Genomic DNA, 15,669 nt, shown 5'->3' with positions numbered 1-15,669 from the left:
GCTGTAGTTTGTCATTGAAATATATACATAATAAAATATAATCTATACTTTATGTACTACATGTATTGTTTTCTCTTTTTTAAATTTTTGTATTAATAGTAGTATTATTTTTAACTATTATTTATTTTTATTTTTTATTTATTTAATTTATTTATTATCTATTTATTAATTTATTAATTTTATTAATTCCTTTTCTTCTTTGTTATTAAATGAAGTAATTTTATTTTTATTCATACAAAGTTTTCGTTGGATAAACTCCTTCTCTGGTAAATCATTTGCGTTGATCTTAACTATAATTGCCTTAGAACTAAATGCACTAAATTTAATTCCAATTTTTTTTCGAAACGAATAACGAATAATTAAAATTTAATTAATTTTAATAAAGAAATACTTTTTTGATGAAAACTTTGTTTAGAAACATTAAGTGGAAAATTTCTGAAGCTTAAACGTCTCTGAAAGTAAATATTTAAAAATCAAAATTAATTAAACTTCAGCATTTACCTTCTCAATCTTATCACTTGTTTGCTTTAGTTGAAATATGATTTATAAATATATTCAAAAAATAAAAAAAATTATAATTCCTTTGACAAAGATAACATTAATTAGTTTTTGAGTTGCTTCGAATCAAAAAGACGTCATTACTTTTTTTTGTAGGTCAACGATATGAAGCTGAAAAAATATATTCGCTTAAACGTTAAGAACTTTCTGTTCTGTGCTTATATACATTATTTCCCATGTACATTAATACTGTCTTAATTGTTATTTCCTTTCAGTGTTTAGTACTTAATAACAAGAAAGAGTTCTTTGTATTTTTTCTTATATTTAAACAATTTTTTGCTTCAGTTTTAATCGTAATATCGTGTATTTATTTTCATTCTGCGAATTGCGTTGTTGTAGCTTAATCCGTGAATCACAAGTTAATATCTTCTGATCAATTAACGCTTTTCATTAGCAGCTTATATCTTTGTATAATCTTACATATATATTATATTTGAAGAGCTTAAAAGTATTAAGAGCTATTAAAAGTTAAGTGCATTTGTGCTCATTTATACAATGTTATTTCATCAATATTTGTAGTACCTTTGTATGTGATATAGTTTTCTGTAATTTCCTTATCTAATGGAAAAGGCATTATTTTTATCTTAAAAACCTATTTAAAGCTATTTTTGATTCTTAAATAAATAAATCTGTTCGATGTTAATTGAAAATTGTATTAAATGCGTACTAAATATTTTGTATTTGATGTCTATTGTAAATTTGTAGAAATTTCTTAAGTCTTTAATAGCATGAAAATATAAAATACCATGAAATTTTTGTATATTATATATAATAATAATTTTATTATACCGAAATGCTATATAAAAGTGAAATAAATATGCAATTACAAAAAAAAATTGCTTTCGTTTGCTTTTTTTAGAAGCAACTTTTATAAATAAAATCGTTGCCGTAAAATAAGCAACTTATTTTATATTTAAATAATAGAATTTTTTTTTTTAAATACTTTGAATAAATTAGTTCCTTTGTTCATTCGTACAAAATGATTTTGTATCCTATCTTAAGGCGTTTTCAGTATTAGGAATTATATTTTGTCGGCAAAGGATGCTTCTCTACTAGTTTGACTACTGTGATGTTACTTCTTCAAATAAAGAATATTTGATATTTATTCATATTATAATAATATTATCAATTTTTTTTAAATAATTAATTATTTTTAATTAATTAACTATATAACTACTTATATGCTTAATTTAAAAATGTTCCAAAAAGATTTTGTATTCAAACATTTGTCTTTTTCAAAATAAAATAATAAATAAAAATTAACTACTCTGAATCTAGTTTAATAGTCCTTTTCTAATAATTATCTGTAATTTTTATTATTACTTTATTATTATTGTGATAGTATTATTATTCATTATTAACTGATGTTAAATAAAAGTTATTCAGTAAGATATGCCTTTGTCCAAACTAAAAATATTAAAAAGAAAAAAAGAAAAAAAGTACCCAAAAAACATCCAAAATATCCTTTACCAAAAGCTTATTTAAAAAACTTGGATTTAATGTTAACATTTTTTATTATATGATTTGGAATTAAGGAAACGAAGCTCGGGTTAGTTTTTTTTAAATTTTCTGCTATTTTTCTTATGAAATTTTTATTTGTTAAAAAATATTTATAAAAAATTTGGCTAAATTTCATAATAGCCTGAAGAAAGAACTTTCCGAAATTTCTTCTAAAAGGAATAACTTTTTCCAAGAGAAATAAGTGAACGTTTTTGTAATAAGTTTTTTATAAAATTTATATTAAATATGCATTTAGGATAAATTGTTTTTGAAATATTAATATCTTATGAGATAAAATTTCATTTGAGAACTCTATTATAGATCATGTACATTTATACTGTTTCAATTGTTACTTCCTCTCATTCTTTTATAAAATTTCTTTCTTTTTTTAGATCAGTATATTCTTTTATAATTTTTTTAAAAATGTTGATAACAAGAAAATAATACCACTATGCAAGGAAATATTGTGTTTCTATTATATTCCGGTAGAATTTTTTTGTTTCATCGACTATAAAATTATTTCAATTTACGAGTCGGGAACTCAAATTAACAGAAAATTGATTTGATTACAGATAGGTTTACTCTGGAAAACCCAATTCACTATTCTTATTAAATGACCAGCGCATTTCAATAACAGGAACCAACGAAGAAATGACAAAACAAAAATCTAAAAGCGATTTAGACTGTCCATTTAGTCATTCGAAGCAGATTGTGACCCATATTCTTAATGTATGCCCAAAACTTAGTCATATAAGCGCAATGCTTATTCCACCAACAGCTGGGTCTTCGTCCCAGAGACACTCGTAAATTTTGGCGACCAAGTGCCGTTCAACAGGCCTCAAAAGGATTTGACAAGCACGATCACGCGGGTTACAACAGAAACAACGTGGATGTGTTAAATTTTGATGCAATATTCTTTTCAAATACACAAGATTTTTAAATATTTATGTATTTTGTGTTTATTTAATTATCTGTTTGTAATGCTCCTATATAATATTCCTATGAGATAAATAAAATAAGTCCATTTTTTAAGAATATTTTATGTTCTTTCTCCCTCTTGTAGATTTCTTTTCAATACTATTCTGTCCTGTCTTAAATTTTTTTTTGTTTTTCGAATCCATTTAGTTGTCCCATTTAGCAAGAAAAGGAAACATTCTGCGTATATAATTTTGTATGAACTGCAGGTATAGTTTCTTCTTTGATTTCACTTCCGTTGAAGCCTTTTATTTAAAAGGGACATAATATCCGATTTAGTTGCAGTTCCACATCTACTTTAATATATCATGAAATATTGGTATTGACTTATTGATTTGCCTCGTTTGCAGTACTCGTCAGAATAATTTATCTTTATAAAATATGAAACGTGCTTCATTGCATTATAAATTTAAATTTTTTTTTAATTTGCATCTAATGTTGTGTACACAGTGCATTATATATTCCAAAATGTTGTCTATTCATTCAGCTTGTAGTGACGTATTCAGTTTAATCAATTACATGTAAAATCGACATTTCAGTTATAGTTTGTTTATTTGTTAATAAACGCAACAACAAAAAAAAAATAACACGGAGATCAGAGAATATGTTGCGTACTACCGTGTTTTGTTATTATGAATTGTTTATAGAGAGAACCTTTTCTATGGCCTATAAACTGCCGCGCTTTCAACCGGTTTCTGAATTGTTTTTATAACAATTTTATTTTCAACCATTCGAAGTCGAATAAGATTGAGTTATCTTGAACGCTTACGTACATTTCTTAAGCGGATTGGGTTAATATATCGTCTTGAGTTCATACGTAGTACATCAAACTATCCGGTTAAATCCAGAATGTGTTTGGTATGAACCAGAATGAACATGTTTAAATATTTTCAGTGTTTATATTCATATTGTTTGTTGTTATTATCATTTAAAAACGCCTTTTATGATTAATGAATAATTATCTTAGTTAATTTCTTGTATTTATATTTTATTTAATTGTTTTCAAAAGTTGATTTGCAATTGTTTTACTATTAACTCTCAACTTTGAATTTAAAAATATATAAATCCCTATCAGCTGTTGAAAATTTATTTACTTTATGAGATGTACCATGCACATGGTCTACTACGAAATGAATGGAAAATTTCGGTACTAAAACATAAAAAAAAAGTTCTGTATAAGTATCTACTAATATACAATATAATGCGTGTGTATCAAATAGTTTTGTATAGTAAATTTTTAAAATCAATTGAGCGTAATTCATTTATGATATTCGTATTTTAATATTCAATTAAAATTGATTTTTTTTAAATTTTGTTTTGGTTGTTACTACGTAAACAGTGCATTGTTATTATAGATTCATATAGATACATAATATCTTTTTATGTAATTAAATGCTTTCGTTTTTATTACGTTTTCTTTTTTTAAGTCTATTAGTCATTTTATATTACTCATCTCATATTCTTGGATTGGTATAAAACACTTTTTCCAAAATAGAGTTCACGAATTAGAAAAAAAACGTATTATATTGCTATTGTTGTGAAATATAAGAAGTCTTCCTTAACAATATTTTAAATATTTACTGTGATTCATTTTTAAAAACAGTATTATTACAATGGGCGATGTGATCATATATATATATACATTGTGGGACAATGGGACAGCGCACCGGCTATCAAGTGGTCCCACTGAAGTGAAGGATTAGCCGATGTAGACCACGAAACAACTTGGATTCTTTTACGTCGTTATTAAGTTAAAGTTAAAGGTGCGTCCTTTCGCATAACTACAACTCTTGTTATTGCAAGCAGTTCATTGGGATTGAGATGGGCTGCCAAGTCATCACCAACCCAATCGTGTCCCAAGACAATTATCCTCCTGCTCGCCAGTGCTGGATATATACATTATATATGATATGATCTAAATAAATTCTGTTTTTAATTAAATACTATTTCTAATTAAACACATTACATAAATTAATTTGATGTAATATCGTCAGTTACATATCACATCACACTTGGTGGTCATAGCAAAAGAAGTTCTCAGCGAGATCTTTAAGCGGATATATTTGTTATTATTAATGACTGTCCCTAAACAGATAAAATACCTGACAGCTCGATGAGGTATTCTTAATAATATCTGACATATAAATGAAACTTCATAATAAATTTAAAAAAAGAGTTCACAACTATAAAAGTAATTTGCTCTGAAGTAATGTAATGTAATATAGGTAATCTGTTGGAATTTCTATATATACACTTTTTAAAACTGACCTAATCACAAATAATATATCAATAGCATGAATCGACGAATGATGCTATAGTAACCCTATGTAGCTTTTAGGGTGTCAGGGTTAATTATATCTTCTTCTTCATTCCATTGCGTTTCTAGGGGAACATTGGACCGTAATTAATTGATTAATTATATGATCGACATAAATATAATGAAGGTTGGTGCTGCGTCCGTCAGATTTGTTAATGACTTCGTACTACTACTATTACTGATTTCCTGAGCTCCTTCTGGAACCTAGGATCTCACGTCTTACCATAACGTAATTATGTTGAAACGTGTAAATCCAAAGCTCTACTTATTAGGTTCAATTGGCGAGTTGGGATGTAGTTTCAATCTTTTGTACATATTGCCTTATTTTTTGTTATGTACTTCAATTAGGGAGTTAACAAATTTTCGAAACAAGTCACTAATTTTCAGAGTACATTCTCAAATCTTTAAAAATGGGTTCAATGTAAAGAAAATATGCAGGTATTAAATTTTATTTATTATAGAGATTGTAAATTGTAGATAGATTTTTCAACGAATTTCTTTTTTTAAAGTTTTTATGATATTCCAGTATAATAGTTTTTTATTGTTTAAAAAATGTATAAATCGTGTTTTTGAATATATCTTAAATGCATTTTAAATTACAAATTTTATGTAATTTTCTAATTGAAATATAACTAATTACGTTTTAAACAGAATTTTTCGATATAATATACTATTTGAATATAAATATGTATAGTGTATAATATTTGTGTACTTTTTTCGTACAAATGTAGCTAATATATCTCAGCTCAATTATAAGCTTAAGTATATACATAATGCAATGCGTATAACATTCATACCAATTTTTTAATGTAAAATTATTGATTGGATTGTTATATATACATATATAGTATTTTAGATGCTTATAGTTCCACTTTTCATTTCATGCCATTGCTAAAGTGTCAATTAGTGTAGGTGGGACTTGTGCTGTCGTACAAGGATTTCTCTACATCCAATTCGAATGGCGAACTTATGGCGCCTTCAGTTTTATGACCATTGTTATTATTGTAATTCTCTTCCTGGCTGACTCATTTTTAGGCAAACATGGCTCGCTGCCTGCCATTTTATGATTGTTTCTTTCTGATTGTTGCCTGCTGTTAGTAAGTTTGTTGTGGCAACTTTTAAGCATGTTTCCTTTATGTAAAACAATTTGTTTGCCCTTATTCTGTTTGTCTAGTGTAAATGTGTTAGTTGTAGTTTTGTATATAAAAGTTTTAATTTATACTTTTACTTATATAATATATTAAATTTATTTTTGTCATTTTTGCGTTAATTTTTCTGTGCTTAATTTATACTCATAACCAATTTAATTCTTAGACATTTAAGCAAATAAACGCATTAAGCATTATATTTGATTATTAAATTTATTTTATATATATTATGATTATTCAGTTTATGTAATATTCGATTTTTCGCCAGTATCTTAACGATATCTTTAATGGGGGAAAATCGAAATCGATTTGTTTTTGCTTGCATGTTTATAGTATTTATTTCAGAGACCGGGACAAAATCGGTAAGACACTGAACACGAAGATGCCATCAGCACCAACACACACTGCCGAGGAGGCACGTCTACTTGGGTAAGAAATAAAAGAGTGTGTACCGCAATAAATCGAAATCCTATTTTAGTTTTTGTACAAACACTCCAGCAGTTACCATACAAATATTTTAAATACTAATTTATTTTAAATTGTTCTGAATGAATTTTGATTTAATTTGATTTATTTTACTAAGTTTTTTAAAATATTTTTATTTTATATTGTTAGTAATAAGCAATCCTTCTAACCAATTATTATTAATTTTAGCTTAGTTACTAAACTAGTATGAACATTTAAAAGTACTTAAATTGAAACACCTTCACATCTACCTCATAGCTATAGATCTTTTGCATACATCCGTACTAAATGCATTTATGCATATGTAATTATTTACATATATTGACACAAATTAAACAATTAAATCCATCGTAATTATCTAAGACCATAGTTAAACTTTTGCATAGTGCAGTAGCTTCCAATTACAATTATTTATAATTTTAATAATTTTTAAGTTTTAAATTTTAGTATTTTACGTAAAAATATTTCTAATTTTTTATATGTATTATTTTTCAAAAAAAAGCTAATATTCTCCATAATTATAGCTACCCATATGCGGCGTCAGCTCAAAACAGAATATAAAAAATAATAATTACTCATTAGACATACGTAATAAAATAGGCGTTAAAAGTATCTAAGATGGCCTACGTTTGATACATTGTTGAAATTATTAAAGTTCTGAAGAAAAAAAAAAAAAAAATATTAATAATATGCTATAAATAAACAATATTTTAAATTTATATATGATAAAAAATAACAAATCATTAAAAAATATTAACTGTTTTATATTAAATTTTAAATTATATATTTAATTTAGTCTATAAAAAAATATATAGATAATTTTATACTTTGTTCAATAGTTAAGCAATAGTGTTTGTTTAATAAATAATAATAAACAATAATAATTGTTTAACAATAAAGATAGCTATTTCTTCTTCTTCTTCTTCTTCTTCTTGAGTTAGTGCTATTACGCACTTTTACTCTATAATGGCTGGGGGGTTTAAGATAGCTATTTAAAATTTATAAATATTTGATTTAAAATTTTTCTTTTGTCAATCAAAATGTCAATTAAAAATTCAAAAATTCAAAAATGTAAAAATTTAAAGTTATTCAATTCAGAACGAAAAAAAATTATATATACAACAGATATATAACTTTATATAAATAAACAAAAAAGTCCTTAAAAATATAAACAAATAAAAGAGAATAACATATATTTTTCAAAATGAGATATTTTATAGAATATTGTAAAATGTTTGTTAATCGTTTTCGCAGCACCATGCCAGTTGATCCAATGGATGATATAGAATTGCGTTCAGTTCAGTTGCAATTCCCAAATGCACGTGGTTCAATTATTGACGCTTGTGATCAGCGACGTATACCATCAGATAAAGGGGATATACTTGTTGCTATACAAGGCGATACATCGAAACCAGCTATAGTAACTTATCATGATTTAGGCTTAAATTGTAAATATTTAAAAAAAATTGAACAGCAAATTTTTTAATAACATTTAATCATAATATTTTAGATGCCACTAGTTTTGCGGGTTTCTTTAATTATCCAGTTATGCGTGGTTTGTTAGAGAACTTTTGCGTTTATCATGTTACCGCTCCTGGACAAGAAGAAGGTGCACCAACTTTACCCGAAGAGTAAGTATTTAAGATATGTAAATCTCTATCTGAAATATTTATGATATATAATGTGAAATCTTTGAATCTCTTCCACTTGTTTTATAAGTGTTAATTTGATATCACAATGAAAAAGTTTCAAACGATGTTTACTCACTATCACTATTGTAATTAAATGCTATTCACAGTCTCGTAGCTAGAAATTCACTTTGATAGGGAGTTACAGGTTAAAAACCGAACAAAATTCGATTTAAAGATCAATAGTTTTTTTGAATCAACTGCAATATTCGATTTTATTCCAATTAAGGCAAGCATGTTCAGTTATAGCTGCATAAACAATTAAATGTTCGGACAATCAAGGAAATAATAGCTAGTATTTTAAAGAATTACGCTCATCGCATATATATGCACCCAAACCCGCTGGTTACATACCTGATGTCCCCTTTCAACACTTTTACAAGGCTGAGAAGGCAAACATCGAGAGACATTTTAGATATGTATATATAGGTCACACACTTCTATTTTAAATATATATGGATATGTCACTGGGCATAGTCCATACGCGCCTTTCTTTAGATCGTAATAACTATTATTACGATTTATATTTATATATATTACTTATTGTCTTTTATACCTGACAGATTGTAATAAAATAAATGGATTTCAAAAACAAAAATGTTCAGTCATGCCGGAAAATTATTTTCACAATTGTACAGTAATAATTGCAAAACTTTAGTACATTTAGTAATCTTCTATATTATAATTTGTAGCATTAGACATTATATTATTCATTTTCATAATAGACAACGACACATTATGATTAATGTATTTACTACAGCTTATGGGTTTAATTCACTGGGCATTAGTTTTTAAAGGCTCTTCACAAGTCTCCGAAGGTTTTACTCTGCTAGGTTTTGCCTAGCACTGATAATGTTATACATATATGACTGTTACATTTTTTAAAAACTTGATTCGTTTACAATGTTTACTAGCTTAATTAATTGTAATTTACTTGTAAATGTAAGATTGCTGTATTTTAGTTGAGAGATCTGGTAAATGGGTGTTAATGTGTTAACTAATTTTGCTACCCGTTACAATCGGATTAGTTCAGCAATCTTAAATACACCTGCCTGTCATAGGTTTTCTTATGAATCATTTAAAAGCTTCATATAGTATTATTTTATTTCTATTTTTATTTATTTAGTTTCTGTATTTATATATAAAATGCACATATTGTGGCAACTTTCTTGCTTCTAATAAGTGAAATATTGCTACTATAATAAAAATACTCTAGTTAGTAATATATAAAAACAGATTTTTAAAATTTTGTAAGAATGTCAAGTCTACTATCTGCTATCAAATAATAATTTTTATTTTATTAAAGTTGACTATAAAATTAATATTTATTACTTATGAAACCGGCTTTAATTTAACAGATATAGGTAAATAATACAGTTATAGGCTTCCAGGCTATCATAAAGCTGTGTAGTATATTAGCAGTGACTCTAGAACATAGAGAGTGCCGTCTTGTTGCAAATAGCATGTACCGTTTTTTTCACTTAATCTATCCAATGTTTGAGGCATTCGTATGGTAGAATTCGTATGGTAATGGAGGTTTTACATTTGTATTTTAAAGTTTTTGTTATTCACCAACGTTTAAGAAAGTCGTAATTCGTAGGGTATTCAATTCTAGATTTTAGATTTGTATTTTAATTTTTTTGTTAAAATATAATATATTAATGTATTTTGTTCTTTCTTTACTAGTTATGTTTACCCTACAATGGATGAATTGGCATCACAGCTACTATTTGTGTTGTCACACTTTGGACTGAAGTCTGTTATTGGACTTGGTGTTGGTGCTGGTGCTAATATATTGGCTCGCTTTGCATTGGCTCATCCAGATAAAATTGGGGCACTATGCCTTATTAATTGTGTATCAACACAGTCTGGCTGGATAGAGTGGGGTTACCAAAGTTTTAATGCGCGTTTCTTGCGTACCAAAGGCATGACACAAGGAGTTATAGACTATTTAATGTGGCACCATTTTGGTCGTAATCCCGAAGAACGTAATCATGATTTGGTACAAATGTATAAACAACATTTTGAACGTGGTGTGAATCCAACCAATTTAGCCATGTTTATTAATTCTTATATACATCGAAATGATTTAAATATTGCACGTACACCACCTGGTACTCCAGGAACACAACCATCAACAGCAACACTTAAAATGCCAGTTATTAATATAACAGGTGCTTTATCGCCACATGTTGATGATACGGTTACTCTAAATGGACGACTTGATCCTACAAACTCTTCCTGGATGAAGGTATTTTCATACACGAGTATAACATATAGTATATTATATTGAAATATCTTATGTTATTTTTATGTAGATATCTGATTGTGCAATGGTTTTAGAGGAACAACCAGATAAATTAGCCGAGGCCTTCCGTCTTTTCCTGCAGGGTGAAGGCTACGGTAAGTGTTAGAAACAACATAACTAACTGCAGATACTAAACATATACACTTACTTAAGCGATTCGATAATATTGCATTGTTCTCAAAATTATTTTAAAAATATATACTCGTATATAATCGAAATAGTTGTAGAAAACATTTCATTTTTACATAAAAACACAAAGCGATTTCAATTTAAAAATTTATAAATACATAACAAGAAACAAAATTATTTATTTATATAAATATATATGTAAATATATATGCATATAAATATTATACGAACATTCATAGCCAGTATCGCATTCATTATTGTACCTGCTGCCAGTACTAATGCATCATAATTGTGCACATAATTTAAACAAATTAGTGTAATACTTTCTTTTTGCACCTTCTTTACTCATATTCCTATATGCATACAATGTAGTATTGATATACATTTTTTTGGCGAGTACATTACAGATATATACAAAGTATATAATAGTTTTATATTATCTATTATTTTTAAATTTTGAAATACAAATAATTTAAATTGTTTTAGTTTTATAAAAAGAGGGGGATTTTTTTAAATGGAAATACTATAAAAAATATAAACATTTTTTGATGGTCTCTAAAAACTGTTTTAAGAAAGTTTTATAGATATAAACTAATTGGATTTTTTAATTTTAAATAAAGTTTTCTAAAACGTATTTTCAACAACTATAACTTCAGCAAAATTAGTTATATGTTGAAAATATATGTTTTATTAATTTTTTTTGACTGATAATTAGATTTGATTAAAAAAAATAAGGAACAATAATTTTTTTTAAAACTATATAGTAACAAACATATAACTAAAATAATGTTAAATAATATTTTTAATTATATTTTTAATAATATCATTTTATTGGAATTGAGAAAAATTGGCAATAAAGTTTTATTTGTATTCACTTTAAATTTGTATATAAAGTTATTTTATAATTAATAAGTAAATTTTGTAAATTGTTTTCTTTTTTGTTTAATAACGAGAATATAAATATTTATATAAATATTTTTATTAATTTTTTAAAACATACCAATAAATTAATTATTATTGTTTATGTATAAAAAGTTTTGACAGAAAATATTAAAAAAATGCCTCCTCTTAGTTAACTTATCGGATGCAGTCATAGAGATATAATTTCGAATTAAATTTATTTTCTATATTCTCATTAAAAATTCAAGCAATTAAGCAATATAGCATATAAGCAAAACTTACAAGCTTTGGCTTTTGCAAATTTTCTAAAAGATTTAAACTTGAAATCGGCTTATTGCAAAATTTTTTAACATTACATACAAGTAGTTGTAAAACAAAACAAATTTGATAATATATATATAAATAAATACAACTGCTTGTATAGAGAAGGTAAAAACGAACTAATCATAAAAAGGTTATATTGATTAATATAAGAAACTATATTGTATTTATACTTATAACTCAGATTTGTACAAAATTTATATACATATATTAACATGAAATTCGTTTCAATAAAGTTGTTTAAAATAATTTCAAAAAATTTGCATTTCTAAAGTTTAGTAGAGTATTAGCTCAAAATATAATTTGAAAATTTTTTATTTTATATTTCACCTATAGACATTTTAAAATTTTTTTAATTCAATGAAAATATGACATTCTCTAGTTGTTAGCCCTAGTTAACTGCATAGTCCTCCACATAAATGCGCTATATTCAAATAACAGATCATAAACAATTCATTTTATTTTAAATAAAAGATAATAAAATTAAATTGGACCTAAAAAATATTTTCTTTTCTTTTTCTCTTGATTCCCCCACTCTACACATTTTGATGACACCATCACAAATAAAATATATATAAAATATTGAAAAATAAAAAAATAAAACAATTTTCTTTTAAACTCCACGTAACCTCTTTACTACTGTGCCACTTATCCATTAATGTGCTCATAATCTACATATTCAAATCGTTGTTTGTATAATTTATACTTATATATAATATTTTAAATTTATTTATTATGATTATTAATTTATTTTAAAAAAATAAATTTTCTTTTCTTTTATTTTGCTTACGATAACAAAATTTAAAAAAAAAATCTATATGTAAATTTTCTCTAAATTGTACTGATATATTGGATATATTGGAACTTAAAAAACCAAACCAAACCAAACCAAACCAATTTAATACAACAATATTCTTAAAAATAAACTAAAACTTGCTACGGTGGTATGTATATTTAAATTTTGTGTCCTGAATAATTTTGTTGGCACAATTATTTATTGTTTATAATATAAATATAAATATTTATGCTTTTAGAAAAATCATGAATCAAAAAATATGAGGGATTTAATTTTGAAAATATATTTATATACTAATAAAGTTTTTTATCGTGTAGTGGCACATTTATTTTACTATGTGAATTCTTTAGCGCAGCTAGTGTGTTCAAGGACTAATAAACTTGTGTGAATATAGTTTTTATCTTTAATAAATATAATATGAATACAATTTTACAATACTTTAAATGCAGGTAAAAATTAATTTAGTCAGCACTTTCCAACTGCTTTTTTATAACAAAAAACTTATTTTTTGCTATTTACTATTATAGTTTATTATTTTGAATTCATAAAATTATTTAGTAGTTTAAAAATATATAAATCTATAAATTCGTTTTAAAATTTTTTATGATTCTTAAAATAATCCACAAAGATTATCGGAGATACTTATAAAGAAAATGACTATAAATGTAAAATATGGTTAAATTAAAAAAAAAATTCCTTAAAAAACAAATATATTAACGGTAAACATTTTAATTAACATTTTAACATTTTTAAACCCCATAATAAATTCAAAAAACACATTGAAGATATATTTTTCTTCAATAAATTCTATATTATCTTTAATATATATATATAAATAACGAATTCACTAAATATATAAATTGCAACGATAAAAATACTAAAATAACTTATAATAAATTACAATAATAAATACAATATAAATTTAATAATAAAAAGCGAAATTAAAATTAAAACAATCACTTATAATATTGTAAATTAAAAAAACTATTTATGTATAAACTTGTAAATTAATAATGACGCAATATTTTGCTTTATTTTCAAAAAATTAAAATATATAATAAATATAATATATATATGAATATATGTATATATATATAAATATATATATATAAAATATATATATATAAAATGAAATTAAGTATAGAGATACTAATAATAATCTATTTTAAGATTGATTAATACATCAAAAACATTTAATTAGCTCAATTTGTCAAATTGGATATATCAAAATTTAATGTTTTAATTAAATACATAAATTTATTATGTAGTATTTTTTTATGAATTCAAAATAATAACATAGTTTAATAATATTATAGTTTAATATATTTATATATACATTAAAATTATTAGTGTTGCACTTTTCTATTTTTTAAGCTTCACATATTGACGTTCCCTTTTTTAATTTAAAAATATTTGTTTAATTTTTATTTTTTATTTAAAAGTTTATTCATTTATTTTGTTTATTTTGTATTTTTTTTATTTAGCTGTTGGTTCACTACAAAAGTTGGGACGCAAATTTTCAACAGCAAGCCAGAGCAGCTCCAATCACATTGAGTTGAGAGTACAATGAATCATTTAAATGGGCTGCAGCTCCACCTTAAATTATAAATCGCTTAGCTTTAAACGCATTTTTGCAATAATTGATTTATTATATGATATATTCTTTTTTATTATTATTATTTTTTTGTTTTACCAAAACATAATCATAATGTTGTTGTAATTTATATGTATTAAATTATTTAAGCATTATTATTGTATTTTTACATTGACTGTAAAAAATAATTGCATATATTTTATACATATATACACAGTTTTCATACGTACATTTATTAAAATTAAAAATTGTGCATAAAAATTGCAACAATTTGCATCGCACTCAGTTCATTCATTAAACTATTTTACGTTCTTGTATGGAGTATGAATGGCTTTATTGAAAAAAAAACAAAAAAAATTAATTTTAAATATTGAGATTTTGGCTTTATTAAAATTAAAAAAAGAAATATATGTTAGACTTTCTACAATTTGAAATATTTAATTTTAGGTATTATTATTAATTGTTATTTGTATACAAAATATCTTACAAATTTTATATAAAATCGATCAAATAAATATTGAGGAGATATTGTTTGTATGTAAGTTATTTCACAGAGTTATGCATTTTAAGCTGTTCTTTAACACATACTAAGAATTGAGTTATAATGAAATTATATAATTAATAAAAACAATCATAAATTTACAAAAAATGAATTGCAAATTTTTTTTTGGTTTTTTATATATAATCAATAAATATTGTTTGATATAAATTATAAATACAGTACCAAAGTATATTACGCTTATATGAAGTATCAGTATAATTACAGATTTATATGAATTTTGTTTGTAAGCTGTCCAATTAAATCACTTATAATTACCCAAAATAAACTTTATTTAAATGTAGATATTGATTTTTTTAATATAATATTGATAGGAAGGAAGTGTGTCTTAAACTTTTTTAAAATACTCTTTAAGATCAAACAATAAACCAACTTAAAGAATAGAGGAATAGATATATTTGTACTGGATTC

General features: G+C 24.6%; 1 protein-coding gene across 5 annotated transcripts in view; it reads left to right on the top strand.

Moving 5' to 3' along the window:
- The window catches only part of LOC119673879 (protein NDRG3-like), a 41,738-nt gene that overhangs the window by 23,762 nt on the left and 2,307 nt on the right, over positions 1-15,669 (top strand). For 2 of the 5 annotated variants that reach the window (XM_038084978.1, XM_038084977.1), the window contains 5 exons: positions 6,844-6,927; positions 8,218-8,411; positions 8,474-8,594; positions 10,338-10,902; positions 10,970-11,054. In XM_038084978.1, coding sequence (XP_037940906.1) covers positions 6,881-6,927; positions 8,218-8,411; positions 8,474-8,594; positions 10,338-10,902; positions 10,970-11,054 — 1,012 coding nt within the window. In that variant the 5' untranslated portion in view covers positions 6,844-6,880. Of the gene's footprint in view, positions 1-6,843; positions 6,928-8,217; positions 8,412-8,473; positions 8,595-10,337; positions 10,903-10,969; positions 11,055-13,343; positions 13,555-14,589; positions 15,353-15,669 lie in introns of those variants that run through there. The other 3 variants (XR_005252195.1, XM_038084980.1, XM_038084979.1) reach the window with 3 other exon arrangements.

This window comes from Teleopsis dalmanni, chromosome 2 (genome assembly GCF_002237135.1).
Source record: "Teleopsis dalmanni isolate 2A chromosome 2, ASM223713v2, whole genome shotgun sequence".
Taxonomy (NCBI): Eukaryota; Metazoa; Arthropoda; class Insecta; order Diptera; family Diopsidae; genus Teleopsis; species Teleopsis dalmanni.
Note: the sequence above shows the minus strand (reverse complement) of the source record. Positions and strands in the feature narration are given on the sequence as shown.